The sequence below is a fragment of the Salmo trutta genome, chromosome 1 (genome assembly GCF_901001165.1).
Source record: "Salmo trutta chromosome 1, fSalTru1.1, whole genome shotgun sequence".
Classification (NCBI taxonomy): domain Eukaryota; kingdom Metazoa; phylum Chordata; class Actinopteri; order Salmoniformes; family Salmonidae; genus Salmo; species Salmo trutta.
The window spans coordinates 81,516,080-81,541,732 of record NC_042957.1 but is presented as its reverse complement, the minus strand read 5'-3'; the positions used below and the strand labels follow the sequence as shown (position 1 = coordinate 81,541,732).

The 25,653-nt window shown below is 44.1% G+C and overlaps 1 protein-coding gene across 1 annotated transcript in view; it reads right to left on the bottom strand.

Annotated features, from left to right (window-relative positions):
• Nucleotides 1–5,987: 5,987 nt before the first annotated feature.
• Nucleotides 5,988–25,653, bottom strand: part of gsg1l (gsg1-like) — a 43,730-nt gene continuing 24,064 nt past the window's right edge. The window contains exons 3-5 of the mRNA XM_029763786.1: nt 17,846–17,998; nt 7,188–7,299; nt 5,988–6,345 (exon numbers count right to left, since the gene is read on the bottom strand). Coding sequence (XP_029619646.1) covers nt 5,988–6,345; nt 7,188–7,299; nt 17,846–17,998 — 623 coding nt within the window. The remainder of the gene's footprint in view (nt 6,346–7,187; nt 7,300–17,845; nt 17,999–25,653) is intronic.

Here is a 25,653-nt window from a genome sequence, read left to right as displayed (position 1 = left end):
AGTTTACAGACCAGAACAGCCAATTCTACCCCCCTAGTTTACAGACCAGACCAGCCAATTCCACCCCTAGTTTACAGACCAGACCAGCCAATTCCACCCCCCCCCCCCTAGTTTGCAGACCAGACCAGCCAATTCCACCCCCCTAGTTTACAGACCAGACCAGCCAATTCCACCCCCCCCCCCCAGATTACAGACCAGAACAGCCAATTCCACCCCTAGTTTACAGACCAGACCAGCCAATTCCACCCCCCCCCTAGTTTACAGACCAGACAAGCCAATTCCACCCCCCTAGTTTACAGACCAGACCAGCCAATTCCACCCCTAGTTTACAGACCAGACCAGCCAATTCCACCCCCCCCCCTAGTTTACAGACCAGACCAGCCAATTCCACCCCCCCTAGTTTACAGACCAGACCAGCCAATTCCACCCCTAGTTTACAGACCAGACCAGCCAATTCCACCCCCCCCCCTAGTTTACAGACCAGACAAGCCAATTCCACCCCCCTAGTTTACAGACCAGACCAGCCAATTCCACCCCCCCCCCCCCTAGTTTACAGACCAGACCAGCCAATTCCACCCCCCCTAGTTTACAGACCAGACCAGCCAATTCCACCACCCCCCGAGTTTACAGACCAGACAGTTTGACGAAAAAGCTTTAAATAAATGTTAAGATCCAGGTCATGTGACATGATTGTGTGCCACACAAGGCCCAGATGAGACTTTAACGGTAGACTCAGCTGGATTGAAGCTGCCACCAGCAGCGCCATCCGCAGATGTTGAGATGCCCGCGATGCAAGCCTTTGCTTTCACACAGTCACACAGAGTATCTACCATGAGCACGGGGTGCACTTCAGGCTGCTACAACAGGCTAGCTACAGGACCAAAACACTGGAGAAGTTTCAAAGCTCTTTGTTGTTGTGGAAATGTACCCGATATTGTGTTTACTTTGTTTGTGCAACGTCATCTGGCTGAGTTTACCTTTTATTGTCAAGTCTGCTCCCGCTCTCTGGCGCTCGAGGTTGCCGGGCTCCTCATCATTACTCACACCTGTCACCATCGTTACACACACTAAGCCAGGTTCCATCGGACTCACCTGGACTCCATCATGTCATTGATTGCCTCCCCTATATCTGTCACTTCCTCAGTTTCATTCCCGTGTCTGCATTGATGTCGTTCTGTTTTTCTTGTCCAGACGCTGTTCTTGTTTAGTTTCATGTCTATTTATAATTAAATCCTCACCTTGTACTTGCTTCCCGTCTCCCAGAGACTGTTGTTACGAAACCGTTACATTTATAGGCAGAGAAGACTGTGCTGTACTGTAGTGGTTCTCAAACTTCTCCTCGGAGACCCCCAGACCTTACATCCTGTTGTAAGTAGCTCTGAACTAGCTCACCTGCTTCACCTAGTCAAGGGCTTGATGATTAATTAATGATTAGTTGATGATTAGTTGATGATTAGTTGATGATTAGTTGATGATTAGTTGAAGTGAAAGTAAAGGAGAGCATTATTACTGTTTTCACCAGGATATTTCTTTATGAATATATCAATACAATAAATGAACGTATGAAATTCAACAAGCAGCATATGAAGGCATATTCAAGTGAGACAGAACATATTAAACACATCCTCTTTAGGTCCTCAACACCAAAACATTAGTATTTAATAAGCATACATGTTGTTACTGTGCTAGAGCAGTTGTATTGTACATTATACTGTCTAATATTGTACAGTGTATTGTATTGTACTGTATTGTCAAGTATTGTATTGTATTCAATGTACTGTATTGTATTGTATGTATTGTACTGTATAGCCTTCCTCGTAGCTCAGTTGGTAGAGCATGGTTTTTGCAACACCAGGGTTGTGGGTTCGATTCCCACGGGGGGCCAAGTACAAAGAAAAAAAAAAATTTATGAAATGAAAATGAAATGTATGCATTCACTACTGTAAGTCGCTCTGGATAAGAGCGTCTGCTAAATGACTAAAATGTAAATGTAATGTATAGTACTGTATGGTTTAGTGCTGTATTGTACTGTATTGTATTGTATAGTATTGTATAGTACTTTATTGCACTGTATAGTATTATATTGTACTGTACTGTATTGCATAATATTGTACTGTATAGTATTGTACAGTGCTGTGTTGTATTGTATAGTACTGTATTGTACTGTATTGTATAGTACTGTATTGTACTGTATTTTATAGTACTGTATTGTATATTACTGTATTGTATTGTACTGTAATGTGTAGTACTGTAATGTGTAGAATTGTAACACATATATTATGGCCATGAAGCAGTGTTAAAGTGTTCAGACAATCAAACATCTGATCAAAACAATGAACCTTACTGTATTATACTGTATTGTATTGTACTGTAATGTGTAGTATTGTAACACATATATTATGACCATGAGACAGTGTTAAAGTGTTCTTATCAAACAATCAAACATCTGATCAAAACAATCAACCTTACTCTGTATTATAAATATATTACATCTTATATCTCCAATTATAAACTGGGTGGTTTGAGCACTGAATGCTGATTGGCTGACAGCCGTGGTATACCACGGGTATGACAAAACATGTATTTTTACTGCTCTAATTACATTGGTAACCAGTTTATAATAGCAATAGCAATAAGACACCTCAGGGGGTTGTGGTATATGGCCAAGGGTTGTATATAAGAACAGCCCTTAGCCGTGGTCTATTGGCCATATACCACACCTCCTCGTGCCTATTAATGCTTAAATATCCTTCTCTTTTTGTTGCACATTCAACATCACAATGTAAGAGTATGTTTCAATAATATCCATAATAACTTAATGAATACAGAGCTATAATATCCCTGCACCCAACTGACTGAAAATATCACAACTCTTATACGGAAATATATATTTCATATATTTAGTAATAGTATTTGATATATACTTTCATAAATATATAGTTTAATCTCCTATACCTTCCCTCCCCAAAAAACCAACCCTTCTATCACAGTTCACAAGGTCAAATATATTCATATAATCTTTATTTTTAATTTTTTTTGACTAAACCTTTGAATATATATTTTGTTGTGTGGCTGGTATGTCTATAATGTTCTGATCATCTGGTCAGTTTTCTCACGACTCTTCATTCATTATTTTTACCTCAGTCCTTCCATATACTTATTCACGGGTCCTAAAACGCAATGAGGCCTTTTTTGAAGTCTTTACAGTGCTTCGGGTGAGGTTTGGGTTTACGTCCCAAATCGCACCCTATTCCCTTTATAAGTGCACTATGGCACATAGAGCTCTGGTTAAAACGAGTACACTACATAGGGGATATATTGCCATGTGGAACGCATCCTCTGTGATGAGGAGGAGCTGTCTGGTTTCCTCTTAGCACCCTCTCCATCGCCACATTGCTCCTTCTTTCCACATCAACATTGGATTGAATCTCTAATGTAGGGCACTGCTTTTGACCAGAGCCTGAACTACATTAGGAATAGGCTGTCATTTGAGACTTAAACCACTGTTCCCCCTGGCAACCTGTCTACATAACTCTATCTACCTCATCACCCTGCCTACATAACTGTATCTACCTCATCACCCTGCCTACATAACGCTATCTACCTCATCACCCTGTCTACATAACTGTATCTACCTCATCACCCTGTCTACATAACTGTATCTACCTCATCACCCTGTCTACATAACTGTATCTACCTCATCACCCTGTCTACATAACTGTATCTACCTCATCACCCTGTCTACATAACTGTATCTACCTCATCACCCTGTCTACATAACTGTATCTACCTCATCACCCTGTCTACATAACTGTATCTACCTCATCACCCTGTCTACATAACTGTATCTACCTCATCACCCTGTCTACATAACGCTATCTACCTCATCACCCTGCCTACATAACTCTATCCACCTCATCACTGTTCCCCCTGGCAACCTGTCTACATAACTCTATCTACCTCATCACTGTCTGTGTCACATGACACCCTATTCCACATATACAGTGGCTTGCGAAAGTATTCACCCCCCTTTGGCATTTTTCCTATTCTGTTGCCTTACAACCTGGAATCAAAATAGATTTTTGGGGGTTTGTATCATTTGATTTACACAACATGCCTACCACTTTAAAGATGCAAAATATTTTTTGTTGTGAAACAAACAAGAAAGAAGACAAAAAAACTTAAAACTTTAGCGTGCATAATTATTCACCCCCCCCTCCCCCCAAAAAAATCAATACTTTGTAGAGCCACTTTCTCAGCAATTACAGTTGCAAATCTCTGTGTTGCTGAGTGTTGCTTTAGCAGTATGCTTAGGGTCATTGTCCTGCTGGAAGGTGAACCTCCGTCCCAGTCTCAAATCTCTGGAACACTGAAACAGGTTTCCCTCAAGGATTTCCCTGTATTTAGCGCCATCCATCATTTCCTAAATTCTGACCAGTTTCCCAAGCTCGGCCAATGAAAAACATCCCCCACAGCATAATGCTGCCACCACCATGCTTCACTGTGGGGATGATATTCTCGGGGTGATGAGAGGTGTTGGGTTTGCGCCAGACAGTGTTTTCCTTGATGGCCAAAAAGCTACATTTTAGTCTCATCTGACCAGAGTACCTTCTTCCATATGTTTGGGGAGTCTCTCACATGCCTTTTGGCGAACACCAAATCTATTTGCTTATTTTTTTCTTTAAGCAATGGCTTTTTTCTGACCACTCTTCCATAAAGCCCATCTCTGTGGAGTGTGCGGCTTAAAGTGGTCCTATGGACAGATATTCCAATCTCCGCTGTGGAGCTTTGCAGGTCCTTCAGGGTTATCTTTGGCCTCTTTGTTGCCTCTCTGATTAATGCCCTCCTTGCCTGGTCCGTGAGTTTTGGTGGGCGGCCCTCTCTTGACAGGTTTGTTGTGGTGCCATATTCTTTCCATTTTTTTAATAATGGATTTAATGGTGCTCCGTGGGATGTTCAAAGTTTCAGATATCCATACGTTTCGGATATTTTTATAACCCAATCCTGATCTGTACTTCTCCACAACTTTGTCCCTGACCTGTTTGGAGAGCTCCTTGATCTTCATGGTGCCGCTTGCTTGGTGGTGCCCCTTGCTTAATGGTGTTGCAGACTCTGGGGCCTTTCAGAAGAGGTATATATATACTGAGATCATGTAACACTTAGATTGCACACAGATGGACTTTATTTAACTAATTATGTGACTTCTGAAGGTAATTGGTTGCACGAGATCTTATTTAGGGGCTTCATAGCAAAAGGGTGAATACATACGCACATACCACTTTTCCGTTTTTTATTTTTTAGGAAAGTAATTTCTTTTCATTTCACTTCACTTCACCAATTTGGACTATTTTGTGTTTGTCCATTACATGAAATCCAAATAAAAATCCATTTAAATTACAGGTTGTAATGCAACGAAATAGGAAAAACGCCAAGGGGGATGAATACTTTTGCAAGGCACTGTATACAGTATAGTGCACTACTTGTTCAGACCAAAGCATGACACTATACACACCTCTCCTAACCTGAACCATTGGTGCCGAAAATACAAAACTGATCCGAGATCAGCATGGTCTTCATCAACTTCTCAACACTAGGGTTGTAAATCCCCAGGTTTTCCTCCTGGTTGTAAATCCCCAGGTTTTCCTCCTGGTTGTAAATCCCCAGGTTTTCCTCCTGGTTGTAAATCCCCAGGTTTTCCTCCTGGTTGTAAATCCCCAGGTTTTCCTCCTGGTTGTAAAATTCCCAGGTTTTCCTCCTGGTTGTAAATCCCCAGGTTTTCCTCCTGGTTGTAAATCCCCAGGTTTTCCTCCTGGTTGTAAATCCCCAGGTTTTCCTCCTGGTTCTAGGATTCCCAATTTTCTGCTTATTATTCCCACCTGAGTCCCAGAATTTTACAACCAGGAGTTCCGGAAAACCTTGGAATTTTTAGAAAGTTACTAGAATTTTGCAACCCTCCACTCCCCAACCCCCCCCCCCCCCCCCTTCTCTCAGCACTGTTCCTCCCCCAGGGACTCAGAGTTCTCTCCCAGGTCGATGGAACCTGAGGACCCCCCCATCTTCCCTCTCCCTGGTACTCCAACCAGCCCGGACCCCACCAGGCCTCCAGGCCCCCCAGGCAGCCTTACTCCCCCGTGCCCAGGGTAGACCTCCATGGAGCTGGATATGGACTGGAGGGAGCGGTCCCTGAAGTAATGGAAGGCCTCCTGGTCGAGGTAGTTCTGCTCCTCCCTGAGACCCTGCTCGAACAGTTTGCGCTTGTGCCGGAACTCGATGACCGTCTTGGTGTAGGAGTTGAGGGTGGTGACGGAAGCTGCCATGCAGCAGGTGAAGGAGCCCCATGCCAGGCTGAGGGAGAGAGAGGGAGGGAGAGAGGGAGAGAGAGAGAGAGAGAGAGAGAGACTGATTCAGCCAATGGAAATACCTCTTCTTCCTCTTGAGTGTGTGTTTGAGAGCGTGAGTGTGTGTCTGCGTGTGCGTGTCCCAGACAACAGCTGTTTTCTCTAGCTCCCGCAAAAGATGTGGAAGGTAGAAAGTCAAGGACAATCTAAGGTACACCCAAATGGCACCCTATGCGCATAAGGCAGAGTCTGGCCAAAAGTAGTGCACTATGTGCCACTTGGGAAATAGGGTGCCATTTGGGATGAAGCGCCTAGAGAAAACAGCCATATGTGTTGGTGTTTGTAAATACGGCTGGGTTGATATGGACACAACGGTCGGTCGTCAGCTGGTTTCTAGATGGAGATGTTGCTTGTGTTCCGAGATGGAGATGGACAGTATAGAATGACATGGAATGAAAATAACTTCTAGAATGTTCAGTGCATTCTGGAATCACTGGTTTATATACTACACCATTTCTGCTGCTTTTTGACTGTGACACCAGTGCTTCACTGGAGAAATGTACAGTAAGTAACCAACCATATTCAGACAACGATATTGCTTCAGAATGAGTACTGACCAGAGGGACAGTCATTACTCATACCAGACAGACAGACAGACAGACAGACAGACAGACAGACAGACAGACAGACAGACAGACAGACAGACAGACAGACAGACAGACAGACAGACAGACAGACAGACAGACAGACAGACAGACAGACAGTATGAGTACTGACCAGAGGAACAGTCATCACTCATACCAAACACACAGACAGACAGACAGACAGACAGACAGTATGAGTACTGACCAGAAGGACCATCCATAGTCCCAGGAGTGGGGTCTCCAGTCTTCAGGACCCAGACTAACTGTGATCTGGAAAACCTGGGTGTACATCATATGGGCCACCATGCCTAGCAGACCTGAGGAGACACACACACACACACACACACACACACACACACACACACACACACACACACACACACACACACACACACACACACACACACACACACACACACACACACACACACACACACACACACACACACACAGAGGTTTAACCTCTACAGGATCGGTGGTTCCCCTTGCGGGACGGTTGAGCTAACGTGATTAACATGAGGTTGTAAGTAACAAGAACATTTCCCAGGACATAGACATATCTGATATGGGCAGAAAGCTTAAATTCTTGTTCATCTAACTGCACTGTCTAATTGACAGTAGCTATTACAGTGAAAGGATACCATGCTATTGTTTGAGGAGATTGTTCAGTTATGAACTTCAAAATGTATCAATAAACCAATTAGGCACTTATGAGCATATATTACATTAGATATGGTAATGACTCATAAACACACTGTCATATCTATGAGCATATATTACATTAGATTTGGTAATGACTCAAACACACTGTCATCTCTATGAGCATATATTACATTAGATATGGTAATGACTCATAAACACATTGTCATCTCTATGAGCATATATTACATTAGATATGGTAGTGACTCATAAACACATTGTCATCTGTATGAGCATATATTACATTAGATATAGTAATGACTCATAAACACACTGTCATCTGTATGAGCATATATTACATTAGATATAGTAATGACTCATAAACACACTGTCATCTCTATGAGCATATATTACATTAGATATGGTAATGACTCATAAACACATTGTCATCTCTATGAGCATATATTACATTAGATATAGTAATGACTCATAAACACATTGTCATCTCTATGAGCATATATTACATTAGATATGGTAGTGACTCATAAACACATTGTCATCTCTATGAGCATATATTACATTAGATATGGTAATGACTCATAAACACTGTCATCTCTATGAGCATATATTACATTAGACATGGTAATGACTCAAAAACACACTGTCATCTCTATGAGCATATATTACATTAGATATGGTAATGACTCATAAACACACTGTCATCTCTATGAGCATATATTACATTAGATATGGTAATGACTCATAAACACACTGTCATCTCTATGAGCATATATTACATTAGATATGGTAATGACTCATAAACACATTGTCATCTCTATGAGCATATATTACATTAGATATGGTAGTGACTCATAAACACACTGTACACATGAAATAACATTTATATGGATATATAGATACTCAATAAGAGGACAGTGCTATTTCTAAATGGAACACGTATAATCCTATTCCCTTTGTAGTCTCTATGGGTTCTGGTCAAAAGTAGTGCACTATGTAGGGAATAGGGTGCCATTTGCCTGCGAGAGCAACAGCTGTCCTGCGGCTACAGCAGCTGGGCTGAAACAGCTACGACCCGCTCTGGGCGGAACACACAAAGACACACACACACACACACCTTCACACACACACAGTCAAACACACACACACACACACACACACACACAGTCATACACACACACACACACACACACACACACACAATGTCACACACACACCATTCATGTGGTATGAATGTCAGCCAGTGGAGGCCGTCATTACTCACTGGTGTCTATGGTGCTGACCTGCTCTGACCTGCTCTGAAGAGAGGAGGAGGAAGGGAGAGACATACAGAAAGAGAGAGAGAGAAAGAGAGAAAGAAACAGGAGAGAGATATATACCACCAGAGAGAGAGAGAAGACAGAGGACAGAGAGGTCATGAGCAGATGAGCTCCTGCATTTTTCAGCATGTTCTAGGAAAAATATAGATTTGGAGTTAGATAAAGTTGGATTTTTTGGCAGGGACATGTACAGGATGCTACCCTCCACAGCCTAACCTTCGCTCCAGATCAAAACTCCAAACCTACACCCTGATGTTGGACGGAATTACGGAATCACCTGGAAGGCCCAAGCCACACACCAAATGCTCTGGCAAACAAACTGACAACACCATCCAACCTGGAATTGAATGAGCAATGTTTAGTCTGAAGCCACATTTTATGTTCAAAAGCCAAGAAGAAAAATACATTACAATGATATATTTTACTTTATGAGGACTGAATGCTGAGTTGGACTACTAAGCCTGCTAGGACAAGGAGATACAACTTTAATCAGCACTGATGTGTCAAGTGAGAGGTGTCAGAGCCCTTTAGACCAACGATGGCAGGAGAATCAAACAGGCTACCCAAACGCAGAGGGCTTAGAAGTTGTCTCCTGCTGTTCAGAGGTAATTAAATACTGTACCCTCTGTATATAAAAAATTATAAGGCAAGAAAAGAGTACAAAATGAAGCTCCTTATGTAGAATCAAGAGACACTTTTTGTTGACTGTTATAAAAATGGGAACATAAGCAACTTAATCTTCCACACAGACCATCCCCTGGCATGGCACAGTGCTATATTAACCAGAACATCCCCTGGCACAGTGCTATATTAACCAGACCATCCCCTGGCATGGTACAGTGCTATATTAACCAGACCATCCCCTGGCATGGTACAGTGCTATATTAACACAGACCATCCCCTGGCATGGCACAGTGTTATATTAACCAGACCATCCCCTGGCACAGTGCTATATTAACCAGAACATCCCCTGGCACAGTGCTATATTAACCAGACCATCCCCTGGCATGGTACAGTGCTATATTAACCAGACCATCCCCTGGCATGGTACAGTGCTATATTAACACAGACCATCCCCTGGCATGGCACAGTGTTATATTAACCAGACCATCCCCTGGCACAGTGCTATATTAACCAGAACATCCCCTGGCACAGTGCTATATTAACCAGACCATCCCCTGGCATGGCACAGTGTTATATTAACCAGACCATCCCCTGGCATGGCACAGTGCTATATTAACCAGACCATCCCCTGGCACAGTGTTATATTAACCAGACCATCCCCTGGCATGACACAGTGCTATATTAATCAGACCATCCCCTGGCATGGCACAGTGCTATATTAACCAGACCGTCCCCTGGCATGGCACAGTGCTATATTAACCAGACCATCCCCTGGCATGGCACAGTGTTATATTAACCAGACCATCCCCTGGCACAGTGCTATATTAACCAGACCATCCCCTGGCATGGCACAGTGCTATATTAACCAGACCATCCCCTGGCATGGTACAGTGCTATATTAACACAGACCATCCCCTGGCATGGCACAGTGCTATATTAACCAGACCATCCCCTGGCATGGCACAGTGCTATATTAACCAGACCATCCCCTGGCATGGCACAGTGTTATATTAACCAGACCATCCCCTGGCATGACACAGTGCTATATTAACCAGACCATCCCCTGGCATGGCACAGTGCTATATTAACCAGACCATCCCCTGGCATGGCACAGTGCTATATTAACCAGACCATCCCCTGGCATGGCACAGTGCTATATTAACCAGACCATCCCCTGGCATGGCACAGTGCTATATTAACCAGACCATCCCCTGGCATGGCACAGTGCTATATTAACACAGACCATCCCCTGGCATGGCACAGTGCTATATAAACCAGACCATCCCCTGGCATGGCACAGTGCTATATTAACCAGACCATCCCCTGGCATGGCACAGTGTTATATTAACCAGACCATCCCCTGGCATGACACAGTGCTATATTAACCAGACCATCCCCTGGCATGGCACAGTGCTATATTAACCAGACCATCCCCTGGCATGGCACAGTGCTATATTAACCAGACCATCCCCTGGCCTGGCACAGTGCTATATTAACCAGACCATCCCCTGGCATGGCACAGTGCTATATTAACCAGACCATCCCCTGGCATGGCACAGTGTTATATTAACCAGACCATCCCCTGGCACAGTGCTATATTAACCAGACCATCCCCTGGCATGACACAGTGCTATATTAACCAGACCATCCCCTGGCATGGTACAGTGCTATATTAACACAGACCATCCCCTGGCATGGCACAGTGCTATATTAACCAGACCATCCCCTGGCATGACACAGTGCTATATTAACCAGACCATCCCCTGGCATGGCACAGTGCTATATTAACCAGACCATCCCCTGGCATGGCACAGTGCAATATTAACCAGACCATCCCCTGGCATGGCACAGTGCTATATTAACCAGACCTTCCCCTGGCATCACACAGTGTTATATTAACCAGACCATCCCCTGGCATGACACAGTGCTATATTAACCAGAACATCCCCTGGCATGGCACAGTGCTATATTAACACAGACCATCCCCTGGCATGGCACAGTGCTATATTAACCAGACCATCCCCTGGCATGGTACAGTGCTATATTAACCAGACCATCCCCTGGCATGGCACAGTGCTATATTAACCAGACCATCCCCTGGCATGGTACAATGCTATATTAACCAGACCATCCCCTGGCACAGTGCTATATTAACCAGACCATCCCCTGGCATGACACAGTGTTATATTAACCAGACCGTCCCCTGGCATGGCACAGTGCTATATTAACCAGACCATCCCCGGGAATGAAACAGTGCTATATTAACCAGACCATCCCCTGGCATGGCACAGTGCTATATTAACCAGACCATCCCCTGGCATGGCACAGTGCTATATTAACCAGACCATCCCCTGGCATGGCACAGTGTTAAATTAACCAGACCATCCCCTGGCACAGTGCTATATTAACCAGACCATCCCCTGGCATGGCACAGTGCTATATTAACCAGACCATCCCCTGGCACAGTGCTATATTAACCAGACCATCCCCTGGCATGGCACAGTGCTATATTAACCAGACCATCCCCTGGCATGGCACAGTGCTATATTGACCAGACCATCCCCTGGCATGGCACAGTGCTATATTAACCAGACCATCCCCTGGCATGGCACAGTGCTATATTGACCAGACCATCCCCTGGCATGGCACAGTGTTATATTAACCAGACCATCCCCTGGCACAGTGCTATATTAACCAGACCATCTCCTGGCATGACACAGTGCTATATTAACCAGACCATCCCCTGGCATGGCACAGTGCTATATTAACCAGACCATCCCCTGGCATGGTACAGTGCTATATTAACCAGACCGTCCCCTGGCATGGCACAGTGCTATATTAACACAGACCATCCCCTGGCATGACACAGTGTAATATTAACCAGACCATCCCCTGGCATGACACAGTGCTATATTAACCAGACCATCCCCTGGCATGGCACAGTGCTATATTAACACAGACCATCCCCTGGCATGGTACAGTGCTATATTAACCATACCATCCCCTGGCATGGCACTGTGCTATATTAACCAGACCATCCCCTGGCACAGTGCTATATTAACCAGACCATCCCCTGGCATGGCACAGTGCTATATTAAACAGACCATCCCCTGGCACAGTGCTATATTAACCAGACCATCCCCTGGCATGGCACAGTGTTACATTAACCAGACCATCCCCTGGCATGACACAGTGCTATATTAACCAGACCGTCCCCTGGCATGGCACAGTGTTATATTAACCAGACCAACACACATTTCTTACCACAGGGTCGTGGGGTGAGACAGGGAGTCATGTGTCTACTGTTTGCTGATGGTCTGGTGCTTCTTTCCCCAACCAAGAAGGGCCTACAGCCGATCTTCTGCACAGATTCTGTCAGACCTGGGCCCTGACAGTAAATCTCAGTAAGACCAAAATAATGGTGTTCCAAAAAAGGTCCAGTTGCCAGGACCACAAATACAGATTCCATCTAGACACCGTTGCCCTAGAGCACACAGAAAACTATACATAACTCGGCCTAAACATCAGTGCCACAGGTAACTTCCACAAAGCTGTGAACGATTTGAGAGAGACAAGGCAAGAAGGGCATTCTATACCATCAAAAGGAACATAAAATTCGACAAACCATTAGGATCTGGCTAAAACTACTTGAATCAGTTATAGAACCCATTGCCCTTTATGGTTGTGAGGTCTGGGATCCGCTCACCAACCAAGAATTCACTAAATGGGACAAACACCAAATTGAGACCCTGCATGCAGAATTCTGCAAAAATATCCCCCATGTACAACGCAGAACACCAAATAATGCATGCAGCGCAGAATTAGGCCGATACCTGCTAATTATTAAAATCCAGAAAAGAGCCGTTAAATTCTACAACCACCTAAAAGGAAGCGATTCCCAAACCTTCTATAACAAAGCCATCACCTAGAGAGAGATGAACCTGGAGAAGAGTCAAGCTGGTCCTGGGGCTCAGTTCACAAACACAAACAGACCCCACAGAGCCCCAGCACAGCAACACAATTACACCCAACCAAATCATGAGAAAACAAAAATAATAATTACTTGACAAATTGGAAAGAATTAACAAAAAAACAGAGCAAACTAGAATGCTATTTGGCCCTAAACAGAGAGTACACAGTGGCAGAATACCTGACCACTTTGACTGACCCAAACTTAAGGAAAGCTTTGACTATGTACAGACTCAGTGAGCATAGCCTTGCTACTGAGAAAGGCCGCCGTAGGCAGACCTGGCTCTCAAGAGAGGATAGGTTATGTGCACACTGCCCACAAAATAAGGTGGAAACTGAGCTGCACTTCCTAACCTCCTGCCCAATGTAGGACCATATTAGAGACACATATTTCCCTCAGATTACACAGATCCACAAAGAATTCAAAAACAAACCCGATTTTGATAAACTCCCATATCTACTGGGTGAAATACCACAGTGTGTCATCACAGCAGCAAGATGTATGACCTGTTGCCACAAGAAAAGGTCAACCAGTGAAGAACAAACACCATTGTAAATACAACCCATATTTGTCACGCCCTGGCCATAGAGAGGTTTTTGTTCTCTATTTTGGTTAGGCCAGGTTGTGACTAGGGTGGGCATTCTATGTCCTTTTCTCTATGTTTTGTATTTCTTTGTTTTGGCCGGGTATGGTTCTCAATCAGGGACAGCTGTATATCGTTGTCTCTGATTGGGAGCCATACTTAGGCAGCCTGTTTTCCTTTGGGTTTTGTGGGTGGTTACTTTCTGTTTAGTTGATGTTCCTGACAGAACTGTTTGGCTGTTGTTCGTTTTCTTGTTTTGTTTAAAGTGTTCTATTAAAATTATTACGATGAGCACTCAACACGCTGCGCCTTGGTCTACTCCTTTCGACGGCCGTTACAGAACCACCCACCAAAAGAAGACCAAGCAGCGTGGATTGGAGCACCGGGGAGAAGGATGGACATGGAAGTCGGAACGTCGATTCTGGGAGGACAAGTTAAGGCAGCTACAGGAGCCTGAGAGGCAGCCCCCAAAAATTATTTTTGGGGGGCACACGGGGAGTTGGGGTAAGTCAGGCAATAGACCTGAGCCAACTCCCCGTGCTTACCGTGGGGAGCGGTTGACGTGGAGAGCACCGTGCTATGCGGAAGTGCGCACGGTCTCGCCCATTCGCACACACAGTCCGGTGCGGTCGATACCAGCCCACCGCAAGTGCCGTGCTAGAGTTGGCACTCAGCCAGGGAGAAGTGCACCGGCGCAGCACATCTGGCCACCAGTACATCTCCTAGGTCCAGCCTACCCTGTGCCTGTTCTACGCACAGCAGCCCTCACTCTCCAGCACAGCCCAGTTCGCCCTGTGCCAGCGCTTCGCCCGTGCCGGGCTACAGTGACAACTCAGCCAGGACGGGTTGTGCAGGCCGTGCGCTCCAGACCTCCAGTGCGTCTCCAGGACCCGGTCTATCCGGTGCCTTTGCCCAGAGCCAGGCCTCCTGCAAGTCTCCCCAGCCTGGTGAGTCCTGTGCCTGCACCCAGAGCCAGGCCTCCTGCAAGTCTCCTCAGCCTGGTGAGTCCTGTGACTGCTCCCAGAGCCAGGCCTCCTGCATGTCTCTCCAGCCTGGTGAATCCTGTGCCTGCTCCCAGAGCCAGGCCTCCTGCAAGTCTCCCCAGCCTGGTGTGTCCTGTGCCTGAGTCGCCCGCCTGTCCGGAGCTGCCAGAGTTGCCCGCCTGTCCGGAGCTGCCAGAGTCGCCTGCCTGTCCGGAGCTGCCAGAGTCGCCCGCCTGTCCGGAGCTGCCAGAGTCGCCCGCCTGTCCGGAGCTGCCAGAGTCGCCCGCCTGTCCGGGGCCCGCAGCGAGGGTCCCCACTCCAGAGGCGCCACCTAAGTGGGCCAAGCCGAAGGTGGAGCGGGGTCCACGTCCCGCACCAGAGCCGCCGCCGTAAGGAAGGCCCACCCGGACCCTCCCCTTTAGAGTCAGGTTTTGCGGCCGGAGTCCGCACCTTTTGGGGGAGTACTGTCATGCCCTGGCCATAGAGAGGGTTTTGTTCTCTATTTTGGTTAGGCCAGGTTGTGACTAGGGTGGGCATTCTATGTCCTTTTCTCTATGTTTTGTATTTCTTTGTTTTGGCCGGGTATGGTTCTCAATCAGGGACAGCTGTATATCGTTGTCTCTGATTGGGAGCCATACTTAGGCAGCCTGTTTTCCTTTGGGTTTTGTGGGTGGTTACTTTCTGTTTAGTTGATGTTCCTGACAGAACTGTTTGGCTGTCGGTCGTTTTCTTGTTTTGTTTAAAGTGTTCTATTCAAATTATTACGATGAGCGCTCAACACGCTGCGCCTTGGTCTACTCCTTTCGACGGCCGTTACAATATTTATGCTTATTTATTTTCCCTTTTGTTCTTTAACCATTTGTACATCGTTACAACACTGTATATAGACATAATATGACATTTGTAATGTCTTTATTTTTTGGGAACTTCTGTGAGTGTAATGTTTACTGTTCATTTTATTGTTTATTTCACTTGTGTATATTATCTACTTCACTTGCTTTGGCAATGTTAACATATGTTTCGCATGCCAATAAAGCCCCTTGAATTGAATGTATATACAGAAAGAGAGAGAGACACAGATAGATAGAAAGAGAGAGTGAGATAGATAGATAGATAGATAGAAAGAAAGAGAGAGTGAGATAGATAGATAGATAGATAGATAGATATAGATAGATAGATAGATAGATAGATAGATAGAGAGATAGAGAGAGAGTGAGATAGATAGAGAGAGAGTGAGATAGATAGATAGATAGATAGATAGATAGATAGATAGATAGATAGATAGATAGATAGATAGATAGATAGATAGCATTCCCAAAGTATGTGTCCAAAAGGTCCCGATGGAGGAACTACTGTAGGAGAGTCTTCCTGGATCTCTAGTGTTTGTTTCAAGTTTTAGAATTTATTTGTCAAGTTCACAGGATACACCAGGTAGAAAGAGTGAAATGCTTACCTGCACTTTCCCAACAATGCAGTATTGAAGTCAATAATTTCAAGTCAATAATATAGAAAGAAAAACACGAGAAATACAAGAAATACTTCATATCAAATGTTATTTGCACAGAAAAAAAAAAAAAAAATGTATGAAATGTATGCATTCACTACTGTAAGTCGCTCTGGATAAGAGCGTCTGCTAAATGACTAAAATGTAAAATGTAAAAATGTTATTGATTTGCGGGTGTAGTGAAATGCTTGTGTTTCTAGCTCCGACAGTGCAGTAATATCTAACAATTTCACAACATATACCCAACACACACACATCTAAGTAAAGGAATGGAATTAAGAATATTTACAAATATTTACGAGCAATGTCAGAGCGGCATAGACTAAGATACAGTAGAATAGAATACAGTATATACATATGAGATGAGTAATGTAAAATATGTAAATATTATTAAAGTGGCCAGTGACTTCAAGTCTATGTATGTTGGCAGCAGCCTCTCTATGTTAGTGATGGCTGTTTAACAGTCTGATGGCCTTGAGATAGAAGCTGTTTTTCAGTCTCTCGGTCCCAGCTTTGATGCACCTGTACTGACCTCGCCTTCTGTATGGTAGTGGGGTGAACAGGCAGTGGCTCAGGTGGTTGTTGTCCTTAATGATAATTTTGGCCTTCCTGTGACATCGGCTGTAGGTGTCATGGATGGCAGGTAGTTTGCCCACGGTGATGTGTTGGGCAGACCACACCACCCTCTGGAGATCCCTGCGGTTGCGGGCGGTGCAGTTGCCGTACCAGGAGGTGATACAGCCCGACAGGATGCTCTCAATTGTGCATCTGTAGAAGTTTGTGAGGGTTTTATGGGCCAAGACAAATTTCTTCAACCTCCTGAGGTTGAAGAGGTGCTGTTGCGCCTTCTTCACCACACTGTCTGTGTGGGTGGACCATTTCAGGTTGCCAGTGATGTGTACGCCAAGGAACTTGAAGGTTTCCACCTTCTCCTCTGTGGTCCTGTCAATGTGGATAGGGGGAGGGGGGGAGGTGCTCCCTCTGCTGTTTCCTGAAGTCCACGATCATCTTCTTTGTTTTGTTGACGTTGAGTGAGAGGTTATTTTCCTGGCATCACACTCCCAGAGCCCACACCTCCTCCCTGTAGGCCGTCTCATCGTTGTTGGTAATCAGAAGTACTATATATTTAGTGTGTATCACACTTGTGTGTGTGCGTGTGTGTGTGTGTGTGCATGCGTGTGTCCATGTGTGTGTCTGTGTGTGTGTGTGTGTGTCCGTGTTACCTGAGAGCACGGTGAAAACAGCAGCGAAGGCGTTGAGTTTAAGTCCGTCGATGACGTTGCTGGAATGGAACAGCTCCAGACACATGAGACTGAACCCAACCACCAACAACATGATGTATAGTACCTCTGATACCACCGACAGCCACAGGACTCCTGGAACACACACACGGACACACACACACACACACACACACACACACACACACACACACACACACACACACAAATAATGAAACATTAAAAAAAGTGATCCTTTCTTGGCTAAATATATTCACGTCATCAAATAATTGATTAAAACACATTGTTTAGCTATGAAGGTCTATAGTAGCCTCAACAGCACTCTGTCGGGTAGCACCATGGTGTAGCCAGAGGATAGCTAGCTTCTGTCCTCCTCTGGGTACATTGACTTCAATACAAAACCTATGAGGCTCATGCTCCTCACCCCCTTCCATAGACCTATGGTAATTATGACGACTTCCGGAGGACGCCCTCCAACCAATCAAAGCTAAAATGTTGTCCACCCAATCAGAGAATTAACCTAATACTATGCAAGTTTTAGAAGCTTGGTGAGTTGTTGGATAGATGTTGATTTGAGATAGTGAGCTTTTTTGGGATATATTTTTATTCAAATTAGTTTCTTCAAACTGCAGGATACGGAGGAAGTAGATTACATATTGTTTTCGTGGTTTTAGAACTTTATTTTTGTGTTGAGTTAATGCAATTTATTTCAATTTGCCTTGCTAACTTTAGTAGCCACTAGTTAGCTAGCTACCAGAGTGCAGTTTTCTCTGCCAGAGTCACTAACACTAACGACAATGTAGTTGATTTCACTGCCCACATTAGATTCAAGCTTCTGGGAAAAAACTGTATTGAATGAAGGTCTGAGTATTCAAACTGAGCAACACAACGAGAAGGTAAGAAGAAACAGGGATGTTTTCAAGCAGATGATCTACACCACTGCATTTTTAGGAACGTAAAAGTTGGCGTTGTCGTGCCTTTGGCATCATTAAAAGCGAAGACTGTTATTTTATCAAATCAATTCTCTGTAATTATTATTATGTGATTAAACTAATCATGTAATTGTAATTAACTAGGAAGTTGGGACGCCAAGAAAAATCTTCAGATTACAAAGTTATAATTTTACTAATATAACTCTTCAGATATTTTAATATCTGATCAATTAGTCTTCTTATTAATGAATTATTATTTACCTCACGTCAGTCTCATTCCAAACATCACAAATTGTTGGTTATCTGTACGAACCCAGACTTTACTATGAATTATCCATACACCAATTGGTTTAATCATTTATTTACTAACTAACTAAATATTCACAAAAATGCATAAACAAACAAACAGTAGATATTGGTTACTAACAAAGGATAGGGAAGATTCCCCAGTGGGCTAAGCCGATATGACGGCTTGGTGGAAAAGGGAAGTGGGTGTGGACTGAGAGAGCGGGAAAGACTAAAGGGATCACAACACAGTTGATAATTATATTAATTGAAATGCTAATCCTTTGCACATGAACGCCCACTCATTCGGGAATAATTGCAATCAATATATGTTTACACCCATGTGTTGTTGTGATCTCTGTTGGAATCGTCAGTCCGTCTGCTGGAGAGTTCATCCGAGTCTCTTTCTGTTTCCCTGAAGATCAAAGTATTTTGTGGTTAGAATGGATACTTCAGAGTACCATTCAGAAATGTTTTTCATAGAATAGATGTTTCGGGAGTTGACGGTAATCGCATCCCAGGTTTACATAATTTTGAGCTGCAGACTAGTAATTAGTATCTAAGATTTGCTCTTATTCTGTAGGGATCGATAGTCTCAGAGTTTAACCATTTCCAGCCGTGTAGCCAATGCTCCACGTGGTATGGTTAGGAATTCAATAACTATTCACAATCACAGCTCACATTGTGGATTTGCTTAGTCTTGGTACTCAAACCTGTGCCACCTCAGTTTACACCGAGGTACGCGTGGTCTGAAGAGGATTTCCTCAGGAGGAGGTTTTATTCGTAACCATAGAAAAGGCGTTTCCATGACGCCAGATCATGTCTGTGCTCACGGGGGCGTGGCCAATGACTTAGTTAAACTTTACAGGGAATACAATTCTCTCACATTGAAGGTTTAACATCACATTACATCATTTCACAAATAGTTTCATCTTTACTCATTCATTTTATACAAGAATTAGATGCAAACCTCATAATTGAGAAATGAACACATTCAGAGATATAGTTATGTGTGTCTCCCCCCTCTCTGAGGTCACCAAATGAAACACACTCGTCATACCATTCCCACCTTCTCACAAGTGGACATTTTGTTTCATATTCCCATTTTTGGGATTATGGAGTTCGCCATGTGAAATCCTTTGTTCTCTCTGTGTCTCTCTTTCTGCATGGCCAGGGGGAGAGAGTCTCCGCTAGGAATTAACGACCTGAGATAACAGAACCTGGGTGTAGAAGATAGTGGGAAGCCATGATCTATAACCAGAAAGGGCCATGTCATGACAGCGTTTAGGAGGCACGATTACTTGCTGAGCATATGGACGTTTCTACCGTCTTCTCTGGGATGTCGAAATCAATTCAGAATGATTGTCATGTGCCCTCTCATCCACCGGTGCATTTTCCTAGCTTTGGGATGAGAGTTGAATACATCTCTGATAGCTTGGGGACAGACCAAGATACATTTTCCTAGCTTTGGGATGAGAGTTGATTACATCTCTGATAGCTTGGGGACAGACCAGGATACATTTTCCCAGCTTTGGGATGAGAGTTGATTACATTTCTGATAGCTTGGGGACAGACCAGGATACATTTTCCTAGCTTTGGGATGAGAGTTGAATACATCTCTGATAGCTTGGGGACAGACCAAGATACATTTTCCTAGCTTTGGGATGAGAGTTGAATACATCTCTGATAGCTTGGGGACAGACCAAGATACATTTTCCTAGCTTTGGGATGAGAGTTGATTACATCTCTGATAGCTTGGGGACAGACCAGGATACATTTTCCTAGCTTTGGGATGAGAGTTGAATACATCTCTGATAGCTTGGGGACAGACCAGGATACATTTTCCTAGCTTTGGGATGAGAGTTGATAGGCTGTACTGTGCTGCTTCTCCCCGACCTCATGACAGACAGTGAATCAGATATATGACGGCATGACTCGTCAGTCAGTATTTTAATGACAGAAACACAAGACATACATCCCAAATGACACCCTTTATCTCTCTACATGGTGAACTACTTCTGACCAGGGTGTACCCTAATCCATTTAGACTTTAACCAATATGGGTCAAAAGTAGAGCACTATGTAGGGAACAGGGCTCTATAGGGCTCTGATCAAAGTAGTGCACTATATAGGGAACAGGGTGCCATTTGGGAGACATCCAAGGAGACGGGAGAGAGAGGGCTCAGTCTGTCAATATACCCTAATTAGCTGAGACACCTATAAAACATTTACTATCTCTGAATTCATTACATTAACAGGATAAACTGTGCGTATGTGTGTGTGTGTGTGTGTGTGTGTGTGTGTGTGTGTGTGTGTGTGTGTGTGTGTGTGACAAAGCTTTTTAAAGTAACCAATACAAGAGAATTAGTTCTGGGAATTGAATGTGAATGTAAAAAAAATCTTGTTCATGACGCACTCAGGTGGGGTCTAGTTGTCAGGAAACAGGTGGTCACGTTTTAAAAATCATCCCAAACCACAACAGTCATGGGAGGAGAAAACTATGACAGGGAAACATCAAAGTGAAGGAGACAGAACACACCAAACAGCTTGCTGATCCCAGACCAGATTCTATGTAAAACAGCTTGCTGATCCCAGACCAGATTCTATGTAAACAGCTTGCTGATCCCAGACCAGATTCTATGTAAACAGCTTGCTGATCCCAGACCAGATTCTATGTAAAACAGCTTGCTGATCCCAGACCAGATTCTATGTAAAACAGCTTGCTGATCCCAGACCAGATTCTATGTAAAACAGCTTGCTGATCCCAGACCAGATTCTATGTAAAACAGCTTGCTGATCCCAGACCAGATTCTATGTAAAACAGCTTGCTGATCCCAGACCAGATTCTATGTAAAACAGCTTGCTGATCCCAGACCAGATTCTATGTAAAACAGCTTGCTGATCCCAGACCAGATTCTATGTAAAACAGCTTGCTGATCCCAGACCAGATTCTATGTAAAACAGCTTGCTGATCCCAGACCAGATTCTATGTAAAACAGCTTGCTGATCCCAGACCAGATTCTATGTAAAACAGCTTGCTGATCCCAGACCAGATTCTATGTAAAACAGCTTGCTGATCCCAGACCAGATTCTATGTAAAACAGCTTGCTGATCCCAGACCAGATTCTATGTAAAACAGCTTGCTGATCCCAGACCAGATTCTATGTAAAACAGCTTGCTGATCCCAGACCAGATTCTATGTAAAACAGTTGCTGATCCCAGACCAGATTCTATGTAAAACAGCTTGCTGATCCCAGACCAGATTCTATGTAAAACAGCTTGCTGATCCCAGACCAGATTCTATGTAAAACAGCTTGCTGATCCCAGACCAGATTCTATGTAAAACAGCTTGCTGATCCCAGACCAGATTCTATGTAAAACAGCTTGCTGATCCCAGATCAGATTCTATGTAAAACAGCTTGCTGATCCCAGACCAGATTCTATGTAAAACAGCTTGCTGATCCCAGACCAGATTCTATGTAAAACAGGTTGCTGATCCCAGACCAGATTCTATGTAAAACAGCTTGCTGATCCCAGACCAGATGTAAACGGTGAGAGTTCTTGATATTAAAAGAAGTAGTAGAGACCCTTTAACTCTACTAGGACGCCCCTCTGTACTAGGATGCACCTCTGTACTAGGACGCCCCTCTGTACTAGGATGCCCCTCTGTACTAGGATGCCCCTCTGTACCAGGACGCCCCTCTGTACCAGGACGCCCCTCTGTACCAGGACGCCCCTCTGTACCAGGACGCCCCTCTGTACCAGGACGCCCCTCTGTACCAGGACGCCCCTCTGTACCAGGACGCCCCTCTGTACCAGGACGCCCCTCTGTACCAGGACGCCCCTCTCTACCAGGACGCCCCTCTCTACCAGGACGCCCCTCTGTACTAGGACGCCCCTCTCTACTAGGACGCCCCTCTCTACTAGGACGCCCCTCTCTCCAAAGTAAGGCTGTGTGCAACAGGGCTAAACAGGAAGACCTCTCTCTCTCTCTCTCTCGAATAGAGTAGACCTTACCATAGTGATGAAAGCAGTATTAACCTGTTAGGGCTAGTGGGCAGTATTTGCACGGCCGGATAAAAAACGTACCCGATTTAAACTGGTTACTACTCTTGCCCAGAAATGAGAATATGCATATAATTAGTAGATTTGGATAGAAAACACTCTAAAGTTTCTAAAACTGTTTGAATGGTGTCTGTGAGTATAACAGAACTCATATGGCAGGCCAAACCCTGAGAAGATTCCATACAGGAAGTGTCCCGTCTGGCAATTTGTTGTCCTTCTGTTGCATCTCTATTGAAAATACAGCATCTGTGCTGTAACGTGACACTTTCTAAGGCTCCCATTGGCTCTCTAAAGCCGCCAGAAAGTGGAATGGGGTGTCTGCTGTCTCTGGGCGAAGAACAGCAGGAGAGTTTGTGAGTGGTCAGCCTGGGGACAGTGAGACTGAGATGCGCGTTCACGAGAATTCTGAATTTTTTCTTTCAGCCTTTGAATGAATACACCGTTGCCCGGTTGGAATATTATCACTATTTTACGAGAAAAATAGCATAAAAATTGATTTTAAACATTGTTTGACATGCTTCTAAGTACGGTAATGGAATATTTTGAATTTTTTTGTCACGAAATGCGCTCGCGCGTCACCCTTCGGATAGTGACCTGAACGCACAAACAAAACGGAGCCATTTGAATATAACTATGGATTATTTGGAACCAAAACAACATTTGTTGTTGAAGTAGAAGTCCTGTGAGTGCATTCTGACGAAGAACAGCAAAGGTAATCCAATTTTTCTAATAGTAATTCTGAGTTTAGTGAGTCCCAAAATTGGTGGGTGTCAAAATAGCTAGCCGTGATGGCCGAGCTATGTACTCAGAATATTGCAAAATGTGCTTTCGCCAAAAAATCTGACACCGCAATTGCATAAAAGATCTCTGTATCTATAATTCTTAAAATAATTGTTATGTATTTTGTGAACGTTTGTGAATGTTTGTGAACGTAATTTAGTAAATTCACCGAAAGTTTTCAGTGGGTATGCTAGTTCTGAACATCACATGCTAATGTTAAAAGCTGGTTTTTGATATATGAACTTGATTGAACAAAACATGCATGTATTTTATAACATAATGTCCTAGGAGTGTCATCTGATGAAGATCATCAAAGGTTAGTGCTGCATTTAGCTGTGGTTTTGGTTTTTGTGACATATATGCTTGCTTTGAAAATGGCTGTGTGATTATTTTTGGCAGGGTACTCTCCTGACATAATCTAATGTTTTGCTTTCGCTGTAAAGCCTTTTTGAAATCGGACAATGTGGTTAGATTAACGAGAGTCTTGTCTTTAAAATGGTGTAAAATAGTCATATGTTATAGTCAGCATTTTTGAGGTATTTGTATTTCACGCCACGCGATTCCACTGGCTGTTGACTAGGGAGCGTCCCACCTAGCCCAGGGAATTTAAACAGAGATGACCTTAGTGTAGGAATGAAAGCAGTATTAATCAGAGATATTACTCACTAATGTTCAGTCTATGGACAATAAAGTAGACGAGCTCAGGGCGAGGATCTCCTTCCAGAGAGACATCAGGGACTGTAACATACTCTGTTTCAAAGGATCATGGCTCCCTCCGGATACACTGTCCCTGTACATACAGCCAGCGGTGTTCTCAGAACATCGCGCAGACAGAGATAAACAACTCCCCGGGAAGAAGAAAGGTGGTAGTGTTTCATGGTGTGTTTGTCATAACGTACAGAAACTTAAGTCCTTTTGTTCACCCGACCTAGAATATCTCCCAATCAAACACCAACCGTATTACCTCCCAAGAGAATTCTCTTCAGTTATAGTTACAGCCGTGTATATTCCCCCACAAGCCGATAACACGACGGCCCTCAAGGAACTACACTGGACTTTTTGCAAACTGGAAACCACATATCCTGAGCCTGCATTTATAGTAGCTTGGGACTTTAATTAACAAAGCAAATTTGAGGAAAATGCTACCGAACTTCTATCAACACATTGACTGTAGAACTTGCGCTGGAAAAACACTGGACCACTGCTACTCCCTCTTCCAGGATGCCTACAAGGCCCTCCCCCACCCTCCCTTTGGCAAATCAGATCACAAGTCCATTTTGCTCCTCCCTTCCTATAGGCAGAAACTCAAACAGGAAGTACCCATGCTAAGGTCTATTCAACACTGGTCTGACCAATCGGAATCCATGCTTCAAGATTGTTTTGATCACGCGGACTGGGATATGTTCTGGGTTGCCTCTGAGAAAAGCATGGACGTGTACACAGACACAGTGAGTGAGTTCATCAGGAAGTGCATAGGGGATGTTGTTCCCATTGTGACTATTAAAACCTACCCAAACCATAAACCGTGGATAGATGGCGGCAAAACTGAAAGCGTGAACTAACGCATTTAGCCACAGCAAGGTGACTGGGAACAGTCCAGTTATCTCCTTCATAAGACAATCAAACAGGCAAAATGCAATTCAACGGCTCAGACATCAGACGATTACAAAGGGAAAACCAGCCACTTCCCGGACACCGACGTTTTGCTCCCGGACAAACTGAACACCT